General features: G+C 40.1%; 4 protein-coding genes across 4 annotated transcripts in view; 1 reads left to right on the top strand and 3 right to left on the bottom strand.

The window, feature by feature from the left end:
• Positions 1-2,958, bottom strand: part of LOC103513453 (neuroendocrine convertase 1-like) — a 35,435-nt gene extending 32,477 nt beyond the window's left edge. The window contains exons 1-2 of the mRNA XM_008478287.3: positions 2,742-2,958; positions 1,971-2,120 (exon numbers count right to left, since the gene is read on the bottom strand). Coding sequence (XP_008476509.1) covers positions 1,971-2,120; positions 2,742-2,957 — 366 coding nt within the window. The 5' untranslated portion in view covers position 2,958. The remainder of the gene's footprint in view (positions 1-1,970; positions 2,121-2,741) is intronic.
• An 18-nt stretch (positions 2,959-2,976) lies between these two features.
• LOC103513445 lies at positions 2,977-4,469 on the bottom strand. The gene is made up of 2 exons (XM_026826401.1): positions 4,205-4,469; positions 2,977-3,854 (listed from the first exon to the last, which is right to left on the bottom strand). Exons 1-2 carry the CDS (start codon positions 4,359-4,361, stop codon positions 2,977-2,979), a joined length of 1,035 nt encoding a protein of 344 aa, XP_026682202.1. The 5' UTR covers positions 4,362-4,469.
• A 2,708-nt stretch (positions 4,470-7,177) lies between these two features.
• Positions 7,178-25,052, top strand: part of LOC103513434 (serine/arginine-rich splicing factor 1A-like) — a 30,837-nt gene continuing 12,962 nt past the window's right edge. The window contains exons 1-4 of the mRNA XM_026826396.1: positions 7,178-7,194; positions 13,667-13,860; positions 14,247-14,419; positions 14,675-14,917. Coding sequence (XP_026682197.1) covers positions 7,178-7,194; positions 13,667-13,860; positions 14,247-14,419; positions 14,675-14,872 — 582 coding nt within the window. The 3' untranslated portion in view covers positions 14,873-14,917. The remainder of the gene's footprint in view (positions 7,195-13,666; positions 13,861-14,246; positions 14,420-14,674; positions 14,918-25,052) is intronic.
• LOC103513178 (NADH dehydrogenase [ubiquinone] 1 alpha subcomplex subunit 13) lies at positions 15,648-17,748 on the bottom strand. The gene is made up of 3 exons (XM_008477993.3): positions 17,478-17,748; positions 16,764-16,914; positions 15,648-15,910 (listed from the first exon to the last, which is right to left on the bottom strand). Exons 1-3 carry the CDS (start codon positions 17,572-17,574, stop codon positions 15,703-15,705), a joined length of 456 nt encoding a protein of 151 aa, XP_008476215.1. The 5' UTR covers positions 17,575-17,748; the 3' UTR covers positions 15,648-15,702.

The raw sequence follows: 25,052 nt of genomic DNA, 5'->3' as shown, positions 1-25,052 counted from the left end.
AAAGTCCCCCCTGGAAATATCCACAACAGTTGGTTAGGGATATCCTTTTCATGGTCTAGGTGTGCAATAAGAAAGGATTTGCCCGAAAATCTAACCCGATCCTGAGATATGATCAATGTTTGCTCGCTAAAATCACCATAAGAAATTCACAGAGAGCAGCGACTGCGGGAGAGAAAACTTTTCCTCGCTCGCTTATATTTGAGTTTCGTTTATGTTTTTAGTTTGATGACTACAAGTTCGGCCATGCCTTTTCCACAAGGTTGGCCATGCCTCGGGATGAACTAGTAAGTTATAAGAACGAGATCCATTCACTCATTCACATTTCACATTTCACACACTGATCGCTCTATCTCTAGAACCACAACACCTAGAAAGTTGAAATTTGGTAGGAATATTCCTTTTATGGTCTGGGTGTGCAATAAGAAAGGATTTTGCGAAAATCTAAACCGATCCTGAGATATGATCAATTTTTGATCGCTAAAATCACCATAAGAAATACACAGAGTGCAGAGACTGCGGGAGAGAAAACTTTTCCTCGCTCGCCTAATATTTAAGTTTCGTTTATGTTTTTAGTTTGATAACTACAAGTTCGGCCATGCCTTTTCCACAAGTTTGGCCATGCCTCGGGATGAACTAGCGGGATTCCGGAGCGAAGCGACGGAATTCAGCTAGTACATTTACATAATCGGGAGACGCCAAAACTAAAACTCACTTATTCCATCACTTCAGCCGAGAACGAAATTCTAAGAGAGAATGGGATGAGGGAAGTAAAAACGTAAGGTAAGTCCAATAGCTTAATCCCATGGTAATGAGAGCTCCCTTCCCAAAGGGAATTTAGCTGAAACGTTGCACCGCCCCTCGAGATTTCAAATCCCACGGAGGAAAAAAAGCCCCGACGGAGAGATCCGAGAGAAATTCCCATGCATTTCACTCACATTTCGGCTGTGACAGATTAGGGCCTTAGGAAGTCAAGGGAAAGTGAGCTTCTTCTTTCGCGGGCTATAGAATAGAATGATTTTTTTTTTTAAGAGGTTTGACCAGAGGGAACTGTAACTGCTATGGTCTTATCGTCCCGAAATCGAAGAGGAAGGAAGACAGGATAGGAGAAAGCCAGCCGTTCCGAGAACGAACATTATTTTATTCATTTCATAAGTTTTTTTTAGACCATGATTCTTTAAATCTTCATTATTAGTGTTTCTCCTCCCTATCTTTTTAACAAATACGATTTGCCTTTTGCCTATGATAAAAACTCTTAAGTAATAAATTCGTATGTTATAGATTCGTACAAGCTTAACCCGACTTCTAGGACTGTTCGCCCCACCTAGCCTCAGAGATGTTAAGACGTATGGTATGCTTAATGATCGATTTAATTAGAGTCTTAACTGAAAGGTTGGTGAAATCGTCCACTATGTTTTACAAACATTTCGGACGTTAACTATTAGGAGAATATGTGAACGCAAGAATAAAGCAACATTCCCACCAGGTGAAATAACGTAAATCGAGTTTGGTTGACAGAAATGAGCCAGCCTAGTTGGCTTGGTTGGTAGCGCGTCTGCCTTGTAAGTGCTAGGTCGTGGGTTTGATTCCCGCTGGGACGAATAACCTTGTACAATTTTCTTATGTTTGCAGTTTCAGGCGGCGCGACTACGCTCTCATTGTTCGAGATTTCCACTGTGAAATGTGAAATTGGGAGAGTTTTTGCACCCCTAACTTACGTGACGATAACTGAAACGTAAGACGTAAGTAACCAAAACGCGTTTCTGCACATGGGCAGAAACGAGTTTTCGTCAAATAACGCTCAAGAGTTCAACTAATGGGACTCTAATTTTGGTTACAAAAACTCTCTATTATCTGCTCGAACCTCAAATCGTCAAGATATATGGAACTTACGCTGATTTGTAGAAGCTTACCCACCCTTTGGGGCAATTGTCCCTACACCTCAGAGTGGGCTTTTTGTGTATGGAACTTACGTAGTTGTCCTTCAAATCTTCATGCTGATGATCCAGGCCATCGTCAGGGATTACCACCCGGATCCCCTGACCTGAATATCCGTACAGGGCATACACAGGCACCACGTTCAGGTCATTCACAGGCAGATTTAGATCCTGTCTGAAGTCTTGCTGGGGGAAAAAAAATCATTTCGATGTCAACCAAGTTGTAGAAGTATTGTATTGTATTTTTTTTTCTTTTTTTATGGCAGGGTTTTCCTGGAGGAGCTCTTCCACTCAACCACTATATTTCCTTTTACTGATGTGAGCCTTATATTTCACCAAGGAGGTCTTGAATGCCTCCAGATCTTCTCGCCAAAACATCTGATGAGGGACATACATATTAGGTAGTACCTAATGTATTGTATTTGTATTGTATTTTTTTTTTTTTTTTTTTATGGCAGGGTTTTCCTGGAGGAGCTCTTCCACTCAACCACTATATTTTCTTTTACTGATGTGAGCCTTATATTTCACCAGGGAGGTCTTGAATGCCCCCAGATCTTCTCGCCAAAACATCTGATGAGGGACATACATATTAGGTAGGTAGTACCTAATAGGTAGGTACTACGGGATGGGCATGGCAGGCTACGACATAGGCCAAATGAGTCTAGTGTAGCATCAGTTGTTTCATTGCTACGAAATACAGACCGGTAGTGACCGTGAAACACTTCTGTTTCGTCGGAGAAATAAATATGTAAAATGTATAGAAATAGAAATTAAAAAAATCCTAAAATGAGCGGTTTTCTAACTTACCAAGTACCATTGATCCACCCATTTCTCATCATTGAATATTTTTGCATATCGACTTTTACCAAACTCTTTGTCGCTGCCAATTTCCAACGTTTCGGTTATCTTTTGAGCAATCTCCGCAACTTGGAGGAGTTCTCTTTTCACATGTCTTCGGTCTAGACTGTGACCATCGTTGACACGTTGACTGTCATCAACGGGCAGATGGTCATTCTGGGGCATATTACCGTTAGTCGGTCTATCAACTTGTGGAGCCGACAAATCGCTCAAAGTGTCTTCGGTCTAGACTGTGACCATCGTTGACACGTTGACTGTCATCAACGGGCAGATGGTCATTCTGGGGCATATTACCGTTAGTCGTTCTATCAACTTGTGGAGCCGACAAATCGCCCAAAAAAAGTAGAGCGTTTGCGTCTCCACCAAAATTGGGAGATGGTTCTTCTAGATTCGAATTGGATCTTCTGTTAATACGTTCATCTTCATCATCTAATACTACGCCTTCGTTTAGAGCTCTTCTCACAATGGTATTTTCTGTTTCGTCGGAGTCGTATACTTTTTGGTCGGTTTTAAGAGGATGATAGATAGTATTTTTGACACTACTTGCTTTGTTTTTACCCTCACTAGCACTTTCACGAGAGCTTTCTTGACTATTTTGATTCGGATTATTTTCGTCAATTTCTTGTTCCATTGGTTCAATATTTTCGAAAACATCTTCGGTTCTGTCCATATTGAGCTCTATTGAGAAAAATTGGTCAATTTCCAAATCATTAGAAACCATTTGCTCACTGTCAGCATCCGTTGGTCTTTCCCTCGCTGTTGGCCTTTTCAACTGTTTGTTTTGCTGATTTATTTTGTGGTTTCTATCATCAATTGTTACTTGTTCTTTCTCTTGCTGATTTCTTTTGTCTTCATCCAGGTCTCTTCTCACAAGATGATGTTCAGCTTTTCCGTCAGTTTCGCCAATGTTTCGCCTTCGAAGATCCCCGTCTTGTTCTATTTTGAAGGTGTGATCTTTCACTCCTATATCCGGAATATCAGGATCATTATCAAGATCTGGAAATCCGAGGTGCTTTATCTTGGCGAGTATTTCCGGTACAATTTGTTGCACGTTGATACCACCTGAAATAATGGTCAAATTATAGTATTACAAAGCCTCTAGGTAAGTACGCCGAATGGTTGAACACTGATTTTCAACCCGGAGGTGCTGGGTTCGAATCTCAGTCTAGGCTGAAATTTTCCGTTCCCAGATAGGCCATGGATGTAAAAAAGTATACCTACCTTGAGTTATACGGAAACGGTTCCATAGCAATCCGAGGTACAATATTTTAAAAAATATACCTAAATAAAAAGGAACAATAAAAAGTTCTCGTGAAATGATCCCTCAAAGGGTTTCCCTCACACATCATGACAACAATTAGATTAACTTTCCTTCCTATAGGATAAGGAAACTGAAAATTTCTTCAACTTACCAACCATCCTGGCTTGCTGTTCAATAAACTCCTTCAAAGCTTTCCCAGATCCAATCGCCTCCTTGTTTTGCCAGATCAGCTCAGCCAAGTTATCTATCGCTTCGTCTTTTCTGCGCGTGAGAATATCGCTTGTTCTTTCTCGATTCAGCTTGTCCATCTCTTCCTTGATGGCAATTTCTTCTTTGAGTTCGTCCAGAGGTTTTGCTACTTCGGCCACAACTACGTTTGCCTGTGCAGGGAGTGGAACTTCTTCGGGAGTTGAAGGGATGGCGTACCTTTTCTGGCGTCGTTTGGAGACCTGTTGCTCTGCCCACAGGATCTGTTGAGAAAAGGACATGTGATATCAGCATTATTAAGTATACCTACTTTTTCTGCTCATTTAGCTGTATGTCCTCTGTTGGAGAAACCCTGTACGGAGCTAGATTTTTTGCATGCTAATAACACGGCCATCCAGACCGCTCTTTTCTGGATGGACAAGACTTGACGAACGAGCTGGACTCGGAAAGTAAAGTAAATTAAGTAAGTAAGTACTTTTAGGTATTTAGGTACTTCACAGATAAAAGATTTTTAGGTAAAAATTGATCTTGGCCTAGTTAACTTAGAGGCTGGAGCGTCTGTTTTGTAAGCCCCAGGTGGCGGGATCAATTTCCACGCAGAGCGAACTTTATCCTGAACAAATGAGTTTTGTTCTCGGAACGGCTGGCTTTCTCCTACTCTGTCCTTATTCTCTTTTCAATTTAGGATTTTAGGACGGCAACCTCCGCTTTCCCTTTTCAATCAAGGGACGGGCCTCCTTAATTTTTCCCGGCGAACTTGTGGAAAAGGAGGACGCCCGCCACATTCGCATTCCTTATTTGCTTACTTCCCTATTCCTTTTTCGAAATAAGGAGCGAACTCTTCCCGTTCGAAAACATTTCCACAACTTGGGATGCGAAAAACGGGAGGTAAACTTTAGTCCCCTAATAGAATCTCACTGAACAAAAATTCCCTGTGACTTCCCCTTTTATTCTCAAACTTTCGAACTCCTCTCCCCTCTTTCAAACTCTTCACCCCTCCCAATCAATACTCTTCCCCTCATTTTGTTTTATTGTTGTTCAATAATTTACCATCCGATTTCAAATCTTCCCGCCACGAATAACAACTTCCACGGTTGACAACATTGTAAAAATTCCCAGGTACAGGTGTTGTAAGAAATTCTTCCATTCGACTAGGAATTCAGACGCGACAGGAGGTAACTTTGTTTCTCACCTGTGCGTTTTAACAGCCTAGGTAACTCGTACTACGGTGGGAAGGTAGGTTGTATTGTTGTTAGGATGAGGTGATAAAATATGGGTGGCTCTCTAGCGCATGGCCAGGTGGGAGTGTCCTCATAAATTCTTTTTGATTGTGAGAGAAGATTATTATTATCATTATTATTTATTGTTTGCCTTGTAATTAGTATTACCTACCTATGTTTCGTCTTCAGGTAAAAAATAAATAAATAAGTAATAATAAGCACTCGTACTTCTAATAAGTTAGGTACCGAGTACCGACCTAATTAAAAGATGGAGTTTTTTTTTATCTCCTATTAATTTCATTGCTCTAATTCTAACAGGAAGGCCAAGCCTAGTTTGCAGGGGAGAGCGTCTACCTTGTAAGCGCTAGGTCGCAAAAAATAATAATAATAATAAATAAATTAAGTAAAAATACTCCTACTTCTAATAAGTTAGGTACCGACCTAATTAAAAGATGGAGTTTTTTTTATCCCCTAATAATTTCATTGCTCTAATTCGAACAGGAAGGCCAAGCCTAGTTTGTAGGGTAGAGCGTCTACCTTGTAAGCGCTAGGTCGCGGGTTCAATTCCTTCGCGAGGTGAACTTTATCCTAAACTGTCCTCATCCTTGTCTCTTCGATTTCGGGATAACAGGTTGGTTGTCCCGTCCGTTGTGGTTGTGTTCCAGTAACCTCAACGTTTGTTTGTTTGTTTTGTTTTGTTTTGTTTTTTTTTTTTTCTTCTTCTTCTTTCTTTCTTTTTTAAGAGATTTGATAACTGTACGGTCTTATCGCCCCGAAATCGTAGAGAGAAGGAAGACAGGATAGGAGAAAGTCAGCCGTTCCGAGAACAAACATTATCCGTTCAGGATAAAAATTCGCCCCGGGCGGGAATCGAACCCCTTGTAAGTGTGGTTAAATTGTTGGCTGTTTTCTTTTACCTGTTGATTGCTGAGAAGATCCCGAGTCAAATGATTGCTGTGAGTGTCATTAACCTCCGCATGATCTGTCTTAACGATCCTGTAGTGATCCTTGAACCCCATCAGCTGAAACATTAATAGAATCCCTGATTAATTGACCGAACAAAATGAGGTCCAAATTTTGATTCGATACTGCATATTCTTATGAAAATTAGATCGTGCAGTGATTTTACAAATGAGAAATCCAAGTGGTGCAACAAGCACATCCACCATCAAATAGTGGAGATGTCTTTACTACCAAAGTTCCGAATTGAACTATTGAAGGAAAAGTGCCTTATTTAATTTTTTGGAAATGGTTTGTTTAACCAAGAAAGAAAGGAAGGGATTGCTGAGAAGATCCCGAGTCAAATGATTGCTGTGAGTGTCATTAACCTCCGCATGATCTGTATTAACGATCCTGTAGTGATCCTTAAACCCCATCAGCTGAAACATTAATAGAATCCCTGATTAGGTAATTGACCGAACAAAATGAGGTCCAAATTTTGATTCGATACTGCATATTCTTATGAAAATTAGATCGTGCAGTGATTTTACAAATGAGAAATCCAAGTGGTGCAACAAGCACATCCACCAAATAGTGGAGATGTCTTTACTACCAAAGTTCCGAAACGAAGGAATAGTGCCTTATTCAATTTTTTGGGAAATGGTTTGTTTAACCAAGGAATAAAGGAAGGTACCTAAGGTCAGTTTCTATCATTATTATCTTTCCTGCTTCGTTGGTGTAGGTGGTTATACGCTGGCATGGTGAACAAGAGACCGTGAGTTCAATTCCAGCCGAGGTTCGGGACATGGAATACTTAATTTGAGACTTTGACCACAATGATAGCAGTCACCTACTGCTGACGGCTGAAGTAAAGTGTATTTTTTAGGCAGCCTAGTTAGCTTGGAATTTATTTAGCCCTTCTGCTTTGTAAGCGCTAGGTCTCGGGTTCGATTCCCTCCCGGGACGGATTTTATTCTGAACGGAGAAGGTTCGTTCTCGGTACGGCTGGCTTTCTCCCATCCTGTCTTCCTTTTCTCTTCGATTTCGGGACGATAAGACCTTAGCAGTTACAGTTCCCCCTATCAAACCTCTTGAAAGCGCGAGTTCAATTCCAGCCGAGGTTCGGGACATGGAATACTTAATTTGAGACTTTGACCACAATGATAGCAGTCACCTACTGCTGAAGGCTGAAGTAAAGTGTATTTTTTAGGCAGCCTAGTTAGCTTGGAATTTATTTAGCCCTTCTGCTTTGTAAGCGCTAGGCCTCGGGTTCGATTCCCTCCCGGGACGGATTTTATTCTGAACGGAGAAGGTTCGTTCTCGGAACGGCTGGCTTTCTCCCATCCTGTCTTCCTTTCCTCTTCGATTTCGGGACGATAAGACCTTAGCAGTTACAGTTCCCTCTATCAAACCTCTTGAAAAAAAATCTTCCCCTCCCTCCTGGAAAATGTTTCACCCCCTTCCACCCTCCTAGTGTCCTTCCACCCTATCCTCCACATTCCTTGAAAGCTCACAAAAAGTTTTCCGAGTTTCCTCCTACGCGCGTGACCCTCCTGAAAGTCTAGGCTCCTGCTCGAAGCGTCCTTTGAAAAGTCATGTAAAACCTCGCGGTTGACATTGAAAAACCCCCAGCAAGACTGGAAAACGGGGCTTTTCCCACGTGGAAACGGTGGAAAAATCTGCGTTGTGCCGTTAACTTTCTCAAGTGTGTTAAGAAGGTCGACCGTCCAGGTAAATTTTGCTATAAACGTTAAACACTGTTGAACGTTCAACTTCCATTTTCATGATCCGTGTTTTATGATATTAGGTTCCTTTTCGTTGGGATTTCAATCATAGAGAGATCTTTATTGACTTTTATTCTTCAATAGAAGCTGCTGGAGGGCCCATCAGTCCGTCACCCATCCAGTCAACCTCCACGGCCAACAGTGTTTAACGTTCAACTTCCACCCATTCGTAGGAAACTGATCAGTTTGTTTCATCAAGATTATAAAATCGTCGGTTTTATGAACACCTTATGAGACACAATGAATTCATGAAAACCACTTTTGAAGGAAGAATAGGGGACACGAGGAAGACCGAGAGGACATCTTACTTCAAGAACATCATTTATTCATTTCCATCAAGAATGTAACATCCTCTTCTACAATGAAGTCCATGGCAAGGCACAGAAGAAATTGGCTATCACAAGGCGAAGCCTTTAGGAGATGATGATGATAATGATGCAGATGATGCTGACATATATTCGAACCCGCGTCCTCTCGTTCGCCAGACGGGAGCACTTCACCAAAGCCGTTCCAACATCGACTTTGCCTCCGTTTAGAAACGCTGCCTCCGCCCCGAGAACCGCCGCTCAATTCTGAAAACTTGATAGCGTCGATAACAAAGCAGAGAAAGTGGAGGTAGAAACAAATTGCTCCAAGTGAAAAAGAACGGCGAAAACACGTCATCCCAACGAAAGGCGCTGTTACACTGAGGCAACATGATGAATAAGAAATCCAGTCGTTTCGGCAACGAAACTCTTCTGTGGAGGACAAAGTACGCCCCGGGCGGGAATCAAACCTGCGACCTAGCGCTTATAAGCCAGACGCACTACCAACCAAGCTAACTAGGCTGGCTTATACAAACGAGAAATTCAAGTAGGTAGAGTGAATCCGACATCTCCACCAAATTTGTAGTGGAGATGTCCTCACTACCTTGAACTAATGAGTTGAAGAAGTAGGTATGTTTACCAAGGAAAAGGAAAGGACCTGTGTTGTCAGTTTCTATCATTTATAATTTATAATCTTTCCTGCCTACCATCTCCAAGCTAAGAAGCTCAGCTCTTTGAAGCTTCAGTACAGCATCATCAGCAATCAGCATGCGTCTTGCCTCTGTGTAAGCACGCCCTTGAAACGAAAACACGCAACTGCAATGCGGAACGAAATTTCCATCTTCCTCCTACCTCCCAACTCCCAATTTTCAGAATCGTACACATCTACGCACAATCAACAGGCATGAAATATTTCAGGGGAACGGCACTTATTGGAAATCCCTCTCTTTTTTCAAAATGTCCGGGAACGGAGGAGGAATGGAGGATACCTATTTTCGAAAATTTCCTTTCAATTTCCAATATTTCCCAATAGAGAGAGCAGCGTCATTTTTTTTTCTCCAAAAGGAGGGGGGAAATGTCGTTTTACCCCGGAAGGAAAAAATGTCGTTGTTTCCAAAGGAAATGGACATTATAATAGGTACAATTTTATCTAAAGGGAAAAGGACATTTTAGGGCATTAAAAATTAAGGTAAAGTGTTTATTTATGTCATTATAATGTTGAAAGAACGAAGTCAATTCTATTTTTTTTAAGAGGTTTGATAGAGGGAACTGTAACTGCCCAAGGTCTTATCGTCCCGAAATCGAAGAGGGAAGGAAGACAGGATAGGAAAAAGCCAGCCGTTCCGAGAACGAACATTTCCAGTTCAGGATAAAATCCGCCCCAGGCGGGAATCGAAGCCGCGCCCTAGCGCTTACAAGGCAGACGCACTACCAACTAAGCCAACTAAGCTGGTTTTGAAGTAATGAACCATGGCTAAGAAACGAACATATTTCCTATTTTACAACCTGGGAGTAATTATTACATCTCCACAAGTAACTCCGTTCTATTTGCGTCCATACCATCATAGGATTTTACTCTTAAACCAGGATTTTACGAGTAGATATATGTAGGTACATGGGGATTTTACGCTGATAAACGTTTTTTCTATAACAGGAGAAAAATAACCCTTCACCAGTAGCTCCGTTCTGTTTGCGTCCGTACATAAGGATTCTACGCTTACATGGGGATTTTACGAGTTGATACATGGGGATTTTACGCTGATACACGTATTTTCTACGACATCAGGAGTAAAATAGACCTCGTAATCTCGTAAACATTTGTCAGTTTGCCACTCATTCTGAACGTAAGTATGTATTAGGGTCTACAGTCTACAGCAGTCTACAGTCTGCACTCTACACTGGGGAGAATGTGACACATCTCCTTTGACCTCCTAATCTCCCAGTCGAAATTCTACAAATTCCGAGTTCTACGCATTCTGACCAAATTTTATCCCAGAAAGATCTTGCTTGCCAACTCTTTTTGCGGGATTTTCGCAGCACTGCGATTCTTTGAACGAAGAGAAAACAAAATGAGCAAAATGGGACTTATTCTCTCTCGTAGGTACACATCTTTTACCTACGAACCATGAATACGTATGTTACGAACCATGGAACACCAACATTTTCGAGGTTAACAGTTGGGAGGATTTACGGAAGCTTTAGACTAGCGCTACCTCCTATTAAAAATCATTACGCGGCTGATAAAGGAAGCTCCTTTAACACCTGTGTGAATGTCCCACAGTTCCTTCCATCTACTGGTTTGACTCTCGTAGGTACACATCTTTTACCTACGAACCATGAATACGTATGTTACGAACCATGGAACACCAACATTTTCGAGGTTAACAGTTGAGAGGATTTACGGAAGCTTTAGACTAGCGCTACTTCCTATTAAAAATCATTACGCGGCTGATAAAGAAAGCTCCTTTAACACCTGTGTAAATGTCCCACAATTCCTTCCATCTACTGGTTTGCATATTTCCAAGAGGGGAAGAATGCGAACGGGAAATGCGAGAATCTGATTGGTGCAAATCCACCTGGTGCAGTAAAAAATGTGAAAGGAATGTGTGGAACTTCGGAATGTGTAGTTTTAGCATTAGGAATCTATGTAGAAGAGGGGTCTTGAGAGAGGAAAAGTATTTGAGCGCATCAATTTCCGTTGAGGGAAGTCTTTTGAACGTGTACAGGTAACTCATTTACTTCCACTTTATTTCTTAGATATTGGAATTACAGGGTAACTCAAAAGTACGCCTTGTGTAAGAGGCAGAGCTCGTCTTTATTAAGAGCCCGTTCCTCCTTGTCGCCAGTTTCACCGATTTTTTCCCGACTGTCCTGTAGGCAATGTAATTAAACGAGAGTGTTCCCACTACATACGATGTACGATTTTTCCCCGAACGACACAAAAATGTCTTTGTAGACAATGTAATTCAAATGAGACCAGCATTCCCACTGAACAGTATACGATTTTTTTTTTTCGAACGACAAGTAGGAACGGGCTCTAAGGCTCAAAGCAAAGTGAAGCTAAGACCATAGAGCATCTAGAGGTTTTTTCTCTCAGTTCTTTTGCGGTTTGAAGTAGTCGCTTAAATCTATCGTCACTTCCCTCTACCTGTTTGATGCCCTATTGACAACGCTTTTGTATTACTTCAGAGCACGTTCTTTTACCATGACGAGGTATCCAAGAACGGAAAAATTTGGTTAGAAAATTTCCGCCCTGGTCGGTATTCGAACCCACCACCTTCGGGTCGAGAGTCAGTGCTCTTGACCACTGGGCCAGAGAGGAGTAACACCCTATATTAGGAAAACAATGATCCCCCCTATAGAAGAAGGAGATATATTGATATCTATGAGGGGTGAAAATGAAAAGTAGGAAAAAGAGCACCCCAAAAAAAAAAAAAAAAAAAAAAAAAAAAAAACAGAAGGTAAGAACAGTAACATTTTTTTTTTTTTTTTCATTTATTCATAGGTAGAAACTATTATTATATAAATTTATTGATATTCCTATTGGGTAGGTACCTACTTACCATAAAGTCAAACAACTTGAAACACGAAAATAATTTTTGAGATAGCTCTGGCATCTATGTAAAGCCATGTAGGTCTATAGGTCCACAATATTTTTTTTATGTAAGTAGATGCTTATAGGTATATTTTGCATACGACTCTCAAGTCGAATTTGGGGGCGGGTCTGCCTGGGCCTGAGCTGACTTTATAGGAAGCCTGGAAAAAATGTTGATTTGAGTGACCTACCTTCCTCTATAGAAGTACTTTTACTAGAAGTGTACAAATTATATATCTGATTTTATTTAACGAAGTCAAGCAAGGTCATAAGGTCAGAACCCACCCTACCGACCTGGCTTGGACCTCAGTCATTTAATGGACCAAAGTTTCTTGGGTAAAAAAGTAGGTATGTACCTAATATCTATCTACCTGTCTAGGTTGATACTCAATAGGCAGGTATCTGTATACTGCATAAATCCGTGAATCAGTTACTCATACCTACAAGGTATAGTTCATCCAGATCAATGTGACAGCAATGAGTCATCAACCCAAAATGAAGGAACCAATCAGATTGCAGGAAATCCTTACCTACATTGTTGCAATTCAGGTAAAGGTCTATTTTTGATAAAAAAACTGAGCTCTCCGAAAAAAAGGTTAGCTTCCGATGTTAATTGAAAAATTCGATTATAAAGAGAGAAAAAGCGTCAAAGGTAAAAACTGTAAAAAGAAAATTAGCGTCACCTCTCTTAAAAACCTTAATTGGTGACAATCCCTTCCTTTTCCTCCTGATTCGTGGGTAATGTGACCTAATCAGTTTTTCAGTCTAAATTACTCAAAAATAATCAAGAATAGGTACCTATGTACCTAGGTAGTAGGTAGGTACTTAAGACTGGTGCGAAGGTAGGTACTTACTCGTACCTTGTTTTCTTGTACTGCCCGAATAGGTCTGAAAATTTCCTTTAGGTAGGTCTGAAAATTCCCTTTAGGTAGGTACCTACTCGAGTAGTCTGAACAAGGTCTCGTATAAGTACCTATGTTTGATAGAAACTTTGACCTAATGATAAAAGAAAAGACCTGAACTAAGTACCTACAATTTTTATACCTAAATACGAGTAGGACTTACATTTTCATTCTCCTAATTGTTCTGCAGGTCTCGTATAAGTACCTATGTTTGATAGAAACTTTGACCTAATGATAAAAGAAAAGACCTGAACTAAGTACCTACAATTTTTATACTTAAATACGAGTAGGACTTACATTGTCATTCTCCTAATCGTTCTGATTGTGTTTACGCTGGGATAACTCAAGCAATGAAACAGCTAAGAAATGAAACTTCACAATGTGTTGCGAATGTTGAGATCATCATGGCGTCACTTGTAACACCAGGGAGCATAACTTTTGCTCCCTTTTAGGAGAGGAAGCAGGGAGCCTTGGTCTCGACGCGGAGGGAGCCGCGACGCTGAATTAGCAACGCGGTATCCACAGATGTGTGACTTCTGCATAATTACCACCTTTTCCTACAGCCCCTACACATCCAGGTCCATTTCAACTGACAGACTCTTTGTGTAGGTAGGTGGCTTCTCATTTACCATTTCTCATACCTTTGTGTTTCTATTCACAGAGATGCTGAAGACGCTGTTCATGCCAGAGATGGATATGACTATGACGGCTACAGACTGCGTGTAGAGTTTCCAAGAGGTGGAGGTCCATCACAGGGAGGTTTCCGTAAGAGCTATGGTGGTGGATTTAGTGGAGACCGAGGCAAAGGAAGAGGACCTCCGGCAAGACGATCACAATACAGAGTTCTTGTTACTGGTAAGAGTGGGAGTGAAGCAAGGGAAGATGTGGTTCTAATAAAAATAAGAATAAAATATACCTTGTTTATCCTGCCAGAAAGACCGAGGCAAAGGAAGAGGACCTCCGGCAAGACGATCACAATACAGAGTTCTTGTTACTGGTAAGAGTGGGAGTGAAGCAAGGGAACATATGGTTCTATTAAAAATAAGAATAAAATATACCTTGTTTATCCTGCTAGAAAGAGAATGAAAGGCCCTGCAGTCTAAACAAGGTCTTATTTATTTCATGGCTCAAAGTTTTTGACTAAATGAGTGCATGACTTCTCTACATTGAAATTTTGCTGATAAGTTTTTTTTTCTAATCAATATCAGAGGCAGAGCATTAATCTAATTTTATCTTTACAGGTTTGCCACCATCAGGAAGTTGGCAAGATTTGAAGGATCACATGAGAGAGGCTGGAGATGTTTGCTTTGCTGATGTTTACAAGGACGGAACTGGTGTTGTGGAATTCCTCCGACATGATGACATGAAATATGCATACAAGAAACTAGATGATTCCAGATTCCGCTCACATGAGGTTTGTATATTTATCACTGTGACAATCATCATTAATTTAAAAAAATGCTCAATAGTTTGTTAGGATATTGATATGACACATATGACATGAAATATGCATACAAGAAACTAGATGATTCCAGATTCCGCTCACATGAGGTTTGTATTTTTATCACTGTGACAATCATCATTAATTAAAAAAAAAGAAAAAAAGCTCAATAGTTTGTTAGGATATTGATATGACACATATAATATGAAAAATTTTCACTTGTTCCAGGGTGAGGTGGCTTACATTCGTGTCAAAGAAGACTACAGTGGTTCTGCCCCTGATTCTGATGATGGTCGTAGTCGGTCCCGTTCAAGATCACGCAGTTATCCCAGCCGAAGTGGTGGTGGAGGTGGTCGGGGTCGTGGATCTCCAACCTACTCTCCAGTGCAACGATCAAGCTACTCTCGTTCACGGTCCCGCTCTTAAATGGAAATCCCCTAGAGAGATGGTGCAATTGGCTCAATCTTTGACATGTTTTCCCAAGCAAAACAAATTTTAGAAAAAAAAAAAAAAAAAAAAAAAAAACAGAAGGTAAGAACAGTATTTTTTTTTTTCATTTATTCATAGGTAGAAACAATTATTATATAAATTTATTGATATTTCTTTTGGGTACCTACCATAAAGTCAAACAACTTGAAACACGAAAATAATTTTTGAGATAGCTCTGGCATCTATGTAAAGTTCTCTAAAGCAAGTATTTCTAGCGGCCCGCAAGCACGTTTAGTACGCCCTGCCTCTGTGGGCTTTCAAGTAAAGCCCGACTCTCGTGAGGTATCTGCCCACATTGAAGGTTCAAAGTCCCTGCTCTAAAGAAACCTCAATCTTGTGGTTCAAGTTGTTATACCTTCTCAAGTCGTATGACTTTGGAATAGATGCATACTCGTACAATAACTTGATTTCATTACACAATCACTCTACAATAAGTTATTCTCTAGTATTGAATTTTATTAATTTTCATCAGTAATGGTCAAGACACTTGCCTGGTAATCTGAAGGACGTGGGATCAATCCCAGCTAAGGTATGGAATTCCATGAGCATCATTTTATCAACATCTATTTAAACCTTGGCTACAACAAAAATATATTATGTCCCTATAGTTCTGAAATAATTGTGACTTAGAAACGGAAAAAGAATTGGAATCTCTTGGTAAACTCCTCAGGTATGGAATTCCATGAGCATCATTTTATCAACATCTATTTAAACCTTGGCTACAACAAAAATATATTATGTCCCTATAGTTCTGAAACAATTGTGACTTAGAAACGGAAAAAGAATTGGAATCTCTTGGTAAACTCCTCATTCTTGTTGTGAGCATAATACTCGTTGAAAGAGGGCATGACAAATTCATCCTCCGGGCTTGTCTTGTACACTTTCTCTCCGTACAGAGTACCTGCCTCCCAGCCTTCTGTGTTCTTCATTAGCTCAGTCTCTTCATCGCGAATCTTGCGCATGGTCTTCAGAAGACTGAGGAAGAGAGAAAAAAAAGAAGTTTTCATCAATTAGTGCAAAATCTAGTCAGTTCTCATAGCATATAGTTTTTTGCTTTCTATTACTACAGTAACTAAAATAAATAAATAACTACAGTATAGCAAGCTATACTAGTAATGAAAGTACCTATTGCAATCGGTCCAAATTTTCAAAATCGGGAAATGGTTGGAAATATCCGTTTTGGGATCCCCTGATGTCAAAAAAGTGATTTTTATCGGTCCAAATGTTCAAAATCAATGGTTGGAAATATCCGTTTTGGGATCCCCTGATGTCAAAAAAGTGATTTTCAGCCCATGGTCTGTACGTATGTATGGACGTACGTATGTACTACAGGTTTAAATGGGAAAAGGTGGTAGACAAAATATCTCAAGAACGGTTTGTCCAAGAGCAATGAAATTTGGTATGCTATCCCGGTAGGGTCCAAGGACGCGACTGTAACAATTTGGTAAAAATCGGTCAGTCAATCATCTAGATATCAACCAAAGTCATAGTTACTTAACTAACCTTTTTTTATGAGAAAAAGGTGGTATACAAAATATCTCAAGAACGGTTTGTCGTAAAGCAATGAAATTTAGTATGATATACCGGTAGGTTCCAAGGACGCAACTGTAAAAATTTAGTAAAAATTGGACAGTCACTCATCCAGATATCAACCAAAGTCATTGTTGCTTAATTAATCCCTTATTACATGAGGAGTATTTTGAGATAGAAAATTTTTGACCGAAAATATACTTTTTCGGTATTAATTTTTCAAAATTTAATGGAGATAAACATAGGATAACAAGTCAAGTAATATTTATTTATTTGTTATGTTAAATGAAATTCTTACTTTCTATCTTTCTCTGCAATGAGCAATGGCATCAAAGCAACGGTGGCACTGTTGTTTTCTGCTCTCTCCCTTCTGACTTGTTCCCTATTTAATCGCCAGAGATAAATACCAACAGCTGTTGATACAACGTATGTGGGAATAATGGTATACCCTGAAAAAGAAGAAAAGAAAATATATTAACACAAGTACCAAGTATTAGGTGTCTATTAACTTAGAAAAATATGTTAAATGGTTTTCTGGTAATTATGCAGAAGTCACGTCTGTGGAAAAGAAAAGTTCCTTTTTGTTTTCAACCTAACCCTATAATAACACTAATCACTGCTCTAATTGTGAAAACTCCTTCTTGCATTTAACCTAACCCTATAATAACACTGGTCACTGCTCGTTTGTGCCAGTTCCTTTGGTAGCAATATTCCACGGATGTGACTTCTGCACAAGTACTGGTTTCCTTACAACTTGGTACTAATTGTGAAAACTCCTTCTTGCATTTAACCTAACCCTATAATAACACTGGTCACTGCTCGTTTGTGCCAGTTCCTTTGGTAGCAATGTTCCACGGATGTGACTTCTGCACAAGTACCGGTTTCCTTACAACTTGGTTATTTTATGTCACTACTAGGATTTGAACCCCAGTCCCAGAGGTTATGAGTTCAGTGACAACTACACTACTGGCGCATACTCTATCAATTTGTTCCTAATAAGCAGGAGACTTACAGTTCCATATTTTCCGAGCAGGAACTCTGGAAAAATCCAATTTCTTGTAGCCACCATCGGGAGGAAGATCTTGCTTGTATGTTGTTGAAGAGGACATGGTTGTATTCTTTGAAAGGCACCACTAAGAAAGAGTAGACGACTTACTGAAGAAAACTGTTCTCTGGGGAACAATTTTCCTCAGAAATAATGAGAAAATGACTAATTTAATTCAAATTTTTGGAATTTTGACCTCCAAGGAGTCTAATTTTCATCCCCTTCCATTTGTTTATTTTTTCATATTTCATGATCAAGATTTGTTTATCTTTCTTAAAATCAGCTGATTGAAAAATGCAGTTTGATTGGGATAGGGGGAAAAGGGAAATTTTGCCGGGCTTTTACAATATGGCAACACTGCAATCTTGTAAACAAACCCAGGGAAAATGGCGGATTTTTAATGGCGATTGCGCTCACCCTCACCGCTTGCGCTTGTTTTTTGTCTTTCCTCGTTTGATGCCGAAGGCTTGGCTGTAGTTTGCAATTTCCTAGTTCGTAGCTTTATTTTTTGTTCTCGTTTAATTCATCAAGGAGAGTGTTCTGTCTTGTTTAAAAATCGAACATTTAACTCTATTTCACTGTTCATCCGTAATTGGTAAATCTCTCTATCGCTCAAAGAAAGTAGAGCGTTTGCGTCTCCACCAAAATTGGGAGATGGTTCTTCTAGATTCGAATTGGATCTTCTGTTAATACGTTCATCTTCATCATCTAATACTACGCCTTCGTTTAGAGCTCTTCTCACAATGGTATTTTCTGTTTCGTCGGAGTCGTATACTTTTTGGTCGGTTTTAAGAGGATCATAGATAGTATTTTTGACACTACTTGCTTTGTTTTTACCCTCATTAGCACTTTCACGAGAGCTTTCTTGACTATTTTGATTCGGATTATTTTCGTCAATTTCTTGTTCCATTGGTTCAAAATTTTCGAAAACATCCTCGGTTCTGTCCATATTGAGCTCTATTGAGAAAAATTGGTCAATTTCCAAACCATTAGAAACTATTTGCTCACTGTCAGCATCCGTTGGTCTTTCCCTCGCTGTTGGCCTTTTCGGGAACTTCGGAATGTGTAGTTTTAGCATTAGGAATCTATGTAGAAGAGGGGTCTTGAGAGAGGAAAAGTATTTGAGCGCATCAATTTCTGTCGAGGGAAGTATTTTGAATGTGTGCATGTAACTCATTTACTTCCACTTTATCTCTATTCGTATACCGGAGTTTACGGAGCTACCACTTTCCGTTCTTTCTCCAAATTACCAACTTATTCTCTATGCGGTTTCACTCCATCGGCCAGCGCAGTGCAACGACGCGGCGAGGCGATAGCACGTTTAATGCATCAGATCTCAATGGACCATTAAAGTAACTGAAGTTAAGCATCGTTACGCGTGGTTGGTATCCGAATGGGTGACCATCATCAGGACAATCGCGTGTTGCTGTCTTTTCCCGACCTCAACTAAGGCTGGGTAAGGTTGATGTGCGGAAGCGGATGGCTTGTCGACGACCAGGAGTTAAAACCTCGTCACTATTAAAGACCTTCTGTTATACATTGAGCCATTTGAGCCTGAGCTAGTCTAGTTATAGCTTGGTAGAGCTCCTGCCTTGTAAGCGATAGGTCGTCAATTCGATTTTCGCCCGGGCCGAACATTATCCTAAACAGAGAAAGTTCGTTTTCGGATCGGCTGACTTTATCATATCCTACCTCCGTTGTTACAGTTCCCTCTATCAAACCTCTTTAAAAAAAGTAAAAATGTTAAATCATTACCATCCGTAGATATTGGAATTACAGGGTAACTCAAAAGTACGCCTTGTGTAAGAGGCAGAGCTCGTCTTTATTAAGAGCCCGTTCCTCCTTGTCGTCAGTTTCACCGATTTTTTCCCGACTGTCCTGTAGGCAATGTATGTAATTTAAATGAGAGTGTTCCCACTACATACGATGTACGATTTTTCCCCCGAACGACACAAAAATGTCTTTGTAGACAATGTAATTCAAATGAGACTATTCCCACTGAACAGTATACGATTTTTTTTTTTCGAACGACAAGTAGGAACGGGCTCTAAGGCTCAAAGCAAAGTGAAGCTAAGACCATAGCCATAGAGCATCTAGAGGTTTTTTCTCTCAGTTCTTTTGCGGTTTGAAGTGGTCGCTTAAATCTATCGTCACTTCCCTCTACCTGTTTGATGCCCTATTGACAACGCTTTTGTATTGCTTCAGAGCACGTTCTTTTACCATGACGAGGTATCCAAGAACGGAAAAATTTGGTTAGAAAATTTCCGCCCTGGTCGGTATTCGAACCCACCACCTTCGGGTTGAGAGTCAGTGCTCTTGACCACTGGGCCAGAGAGGAGTAACACCCTGTATTAGGAAAACAATGATCCCCCCTAATAAAACAAGGAGATATATTGATATCTATGAGCTATGAGGGGTGAAAATGAAAAGTATAGGAAAAAGAGCACCCCTTTTTTGAGTCCCTATTTCCCTATGTTTTTCGTGAAAATCATCCCCCTTTGATTTTCTTTCACTACCACTGCGATATAAGCTCCTGCTCTTTCAAAGTTCTAAATTGTGTTAAATTCATCCCCACTCAAAAATCGCAATTTCTCCTGAAGGGCCCCTTGTGAATGATATTTCCCCTCTTTCGTTTTTGTATAGATAGGGGTAGATTTGTTTAATCCAATAGTTTTCTCTAGTTACTTTCTATTACATTATTAAGATTGGATTTACCATTGAACGATGACTTGGGGGTTAATATAGGGGGGTTATGGCCCGTTATTTGGTTTTACATTGTATGTAATAGTTAGGTATTATATGATTTATATGTGGCTTACTTATTTTTGATAGAGTGGTATTTTGTTTTATATCTGATGTAGGCTATTTTTAACTGCTAAGGTCATGTCGGACTTTTCTGCCTTGCCATTTCACTGGGAAATTACATCACCCAGCCTGAGTGGGGCCGGGAAAAGCTTAGAAGCACGTACGTGTACTACGTGTTAGCTCAGATGTCACCCGTCCAGATAGGTGCCTACCACGCGCAACGTTGCTTAACTTCAGTGATCTGTTGGTGGAAACTATACATCCCCGGAATTTTCATCCCCGTTTTCCCTCTGCCTCCACCAAAAGCTCCAGAAAAGTTTTCCTCGGACTGTCTGTCTCGCGTAGATTCCTACTACAGTTCAGCAAATCTTTGGAAAACTTGAAATTCCCAGTCAGCAAGTTCTGCTGAAGTTCACAAATTTCGTGAACGGGGAACGCCGAAAAAAATAAAACTAGAAAAAATATACCGTTTTTAAGAGAACTTTGTATTGGAAACGGTGCTAAGTTCCTACTACTACCGATCAGGGTTACCTATAACCTATACCTTATTGATTTTATTGGTGGATTCCAATAACCTAATCGGGGGTATCAATACGTTTTCCCTTCATCTTTGATTGCTTCTTATCAATAAAAATAAAATTTAATTAATTATTAAAACCTAGGTATCTCAGAGAACTTTGTATTGGAAACGGTGCTAAGTTCCTACTACTACCGATCAGGGTTACCTATAACCTATACCTTATTGATTTTATTGGTGAATTCCAATAACCTAATCGGGGGTATCAATACGTTTTCCCTTCATTTTTGATTGCTTCTTATCAATAAAAATAAAATTTAATTAATTATTAATACCTAGGTATCTAATAATTATTTTCATATCAGAAAGGAAGGAGAGAGAGAGAGAGAAGGGAGAGAAAAGGGAGGGAATTGATCACAACCTATATCAGTCGAATTCAGTCGATTTCCAATGTGGGCTGGTCAAACCCCAATATCATCCTTTCAATACATCCATTTATATTTTTCCTTCCCTCCTTCTATCTTCCTCCTACCTCCCAACTCCCAATTTTCAGAATCGTACACATCTACGCACAATCAACAGGCATGAAATATTTCAGGGGAACGGCTGCACTTATTGGAAGTCCCTCTCTTTTTCAAAATGTCCGGGAACGGAGAAGGAAGGGTAATATGGATAGGTACCTATTTTCGAAAATTTCCTTTCAATTTCCAATATTTCCCAATAGAGAGAGCAGCGTCATTTTTTTTCTCCAAAAGGAGGGGGGAAATGTCGTTTTACCCCGAAAGGAAAAAATGTCGTTGTTTCCAAAGGAAAAAGACATTATAATAGGTACAATTTTATCTAAAGGGAAAAGGACATTTTAGGGCATTAAAAATTAAGGTAAAGTGTTTATTTATGTCATTATAATGTTGAAAGAACGAAGTCACTAATGTTGAACCATTAGTAACTGCCCAAGGTCTTATCGTCCCGAAATCGAAGAGGGAAGGAAGACAGGATATAGGAAAAAGCCAGCCGTTCCGAGAACGAACATTTCCCGTTCAGGATAAAATCCGCCCCAGGCGGGAATCAAACCCGCGCCTTAGCGCTTATAAGGCAGACGCGCTACCAACCAAGCCAACTAGGCTGACACCCTACCACATTGTATTCTATTGTATTATATTTTATTATTTGCTAAATATACAAGGTACTTAAGTACCTCTTTCTTATAAATTAAAATTAATAGGTTATTTTTCGTTGGGATTTCAATCATAGAGAGATCTTTATTGATTTTTATTCTTCAATAGAAGCTGGAGGGCCCAGTCCGTCACCCATCCAGTCAACTTCCACGGCCAACAGTGTTTAACGTTCAACTTCCACCCATTCGTAGAAAACTGATCAGTTTGTTTCATCAAGATTATAAAATCGTCGGTTTTATGAACATCTTATGACACACAATGAATTCATGAAAACCACTTTTGAAGGAAGAATAGGGGACACGAGGAACACCGAGGACATCTTACTTCAAGAACATCATTTATTAATTAATTTCCATCAAGAATGTAACATCCTCTTCTACAATGAAGTCCATGGCAAGGCACAGAAGAATTTGGCTATCACAAGGCGAAGCCTATAGGAGATGATGATGATGATAATGATGCAGATGATGCTGACATATATTCGAACCCGCGTCCTCCCGTTCGCCAGACGGGAGCACTTCACCAAAGCCGTTCCAACATCGACTTTGCCTCCGTTTAGAAACGCTGCCTCCGCCTCCATGGCTAAGAAACGAACATATTTCCTATTTTACAACCTGGGAGTAATTATTACATCTCCACAAGTAACTCCGTTCTATTTGCGTCCGTACATAAGGATTTTACTCTTAAACCAGGATTTTACGAGTAGATAGATATGTAGGTACATGGGGATTTTACGCTGATAAACGTTTTTTCTATAACAGGAGAAAAATAACCCTTCACCAGTATTTTATCCCAGAAAGATCTTGCTTGCCAACTCTTTTTGCGGGATTTCGCAGCACTGCGATTCTTTGATAAACGTTTTTTCTATAACAGGAGAAAAATAACCCTTCACCAGTAGCTCTGTTCTGTTTGCGTCCGTACATAAGGATTTTACGCTTACATGGGGGATTTTACGAGTTGATACATGGGGATTTTACGCTGATATTACACGTATTTTCTACGACAGGAGTAAAATAAACCTCGTAAACATTAATTTGTCAGTTTGCCACTCATTCTGAACGTAAGCATGTATTAGGGTCTACACAGCACTCTACAGTCTGCACTCTACATATACTGGGGAGAATGTGACACCTGAAAAAGAACGGCGAAAACACGTCATCCCAACGAAAGGCGCTGTTACACTGAGGCAACATGATGAATAAGAAATCCAGTCGTTTCGGGAACGAAACTTTTCTGTGGAGGACAGGTTTGATTCCTCGCCCCGGGCGGGAATCAAACCTGCGACCTAGCGCTTATAAGGCAGACGCACTATCAACCAAGTTAACTAGGCTGGCTTATACAAACGAGAAATTCAAGTAGGTAGAGTGAATCCGACATCTCCACCAAATTTGTAGTGGAGATGTCTTCACTACCTTGAACTAATGAGTTGAAGAAGTAGGTATGTTTACCAAGGAAAAGGAAAGGACCTGTGTTGTCAGATTCTATCATTTATATTTTATAATTTATAATCTTTCCTGCCTACCATCTCCAAGCTAAGAAGCTCAGCTCTTTGAAGCTTCAATACAGCATCAGCAATCAGCATGCGTCTTGCCACTGTGTAAGCACGCCCTTGAAACGAAAACACGCAACTGCAATGCGGAACGAAATTTCGACTTTTCTATCGTTGTGCCGAAAGTTCGCCCCGGGTGGGAGTCGAACCCGCGACCTAGCGCTTACAAGGCAGACGCGATACGATACCCAAGCTAACTAGGCTGGCGAGGGTTTTTTTTAGACCATGATTCTTTAAATCTTCATTATTAGTGTTTCTCCTCCCTATCTTTTTAACAAATACGATTTGCCTTTTGCCTATGATAAAAACTCTTAAGTAATAAATTCGTATGTTATAGATTCGTACAAGCTTAACCCGACTTCTAGGACTGTTCGCCCCACCTAGCCTCAGAGATGTTAAGACGTATGGTATGCTTAATGATCGATTTAATTAGAGTCTTAACTGAAAGGTTGGTGAAATCGTCCACTATGTTTTACAAACATTTCGGACGTTAACTATTAGGAGAATATGTGAACGCAAGAATAAAGCAACATTCCCACCAGGTGAAATAACGTAAATCGAGTTTCGTTGACAGAAATGAGCCAGCCTAGTTGGCTTGGTTGGTAGCGCGTCTGCCTTGTAAGCGCTAGGTCGCGGGTTTGATTCCCGCCGGGACGAATAACCTTGTACAATTTTCTTATGTTTGCAGTTTCAGGCGGCGCGACTACGCTCTCATTGTTCGAGACTTCCACTGTAAAATGTGAAATTGGGAGAGTTGAAATGTAAGACGTAAGTAACCAAAACGCGTTTCTGCACATGGGCAGAAACGAGTTTTCGTCAAATAACGCTCAAGAGTTCAACTAATGGGACTCTAATTTTGGTTTCAAAAACTCTCTATTATCTACTCGAACCTCAAATCGTCAAGATATGTGGAACTTACGCTGATTCGTAGAAGCTTAACTCACCCTTTGAGGCAGTTGCCCCTACACCTCAGAGTGGGCTTTTTGCTTTTTGTGTATGGAACTTACGTAGTTGTCCTTCAAATCTTCATGCTGATGATCCAGGCCATCGTCAGGGATTACCACCCGGATCCCCTGACCTGAATATCCGTACAGGGAATACACAGGCACCACGTTCAGGTCATTCACAGGCAGATTTAGATCCTGTCTGAAGTCTTGCTGGGAAAAAAAAAAAATCATTTCGATGTCAAAAATTGTGTTAAATTCATCCCCACTCAAAAATCGCAATTTCTCCTGAAGGGCCCCTTGTGAATGATATTTCCCCTCTTTCGTTTTTGTGTAGATAGGGGTAGATTTGTTTAATCCAATAGTTTTCTCTAGTTACTTTCTATTACATTATTCAGATTGGATTTACCATTGAACGATGGCTTGGGGGTTAATATAGGGGGGTTATGGCCCGTTATTTGGTTTTACATTGTATGTAATAGTTAGGTATTATATGATTTATATGTGGCTTACTTATTTTTGATAGAGTGGTATTTTGTTTTATATCTGATG

Source organism: Diaphorina citri, unplaced genomic scaffold, assembly GCF_000475195.1.
Source record: "Diaphorina citri unplaced genomic scaffold, Diaci psyllid genome assembly version 1.1 scaffold40, whole genome shotgun sequence".
NCBI classification, from domain to species: domain Eukaryota; kingdom Metazoa; phylum Arthropoda; class Insecta; order Hemiptera; family Psyllidae; genus Diaphorina; species Diaphorina citri.
Note: the sequence above shows the minus strand (reverse complement) of the source record. Positions and strands in the feature narration are given on the sequence as shown.

What these genes read in the sequence shown, in the direction of transcription:
- LOC103513445 (XM_026826401.1), bottom strand. Translation starts at nt 4,361, where the DNA reads ATGGACAAGCTGAATCGAGAAAGAACAAGCGATATTCTCACGCGCAGA. An exon ending in ACAGCAAGCCAGGATGGTTG is followed by an intron (nt 3,855 to 4,204) that starts GTAAGTTGAAGA and finishes CCATTATTTCAG; the next exon opens with GTGGTATCAACGTGCAACAA.
- LOC103513178 (XM_008477993.3), bottom strand. Translation starts at nt 17,574, where the DNA reads ATGTCCTCTTCAACAACATACAAGCAAGATCTTCCTCCCGATGGTGGC. An exon ending in TGCTCGGAAAATATGGAACT is followed by an intron (nt 16,915 to 17,477) that starts GTAAGTCTCCTG and finishes CTTCTTTTTCAG; the next exon opens with GGTATACCATTATTCCCACA. An exon ending in ATTGCAGAGAAAGATAGAAA is followed by an intron (nt 15,911 to 16,763) that starts GTAAGAATTTCA and finishes TCTCTTCCTCAG; the next exon opens with TCTTCTGAAGACCATGCGCA.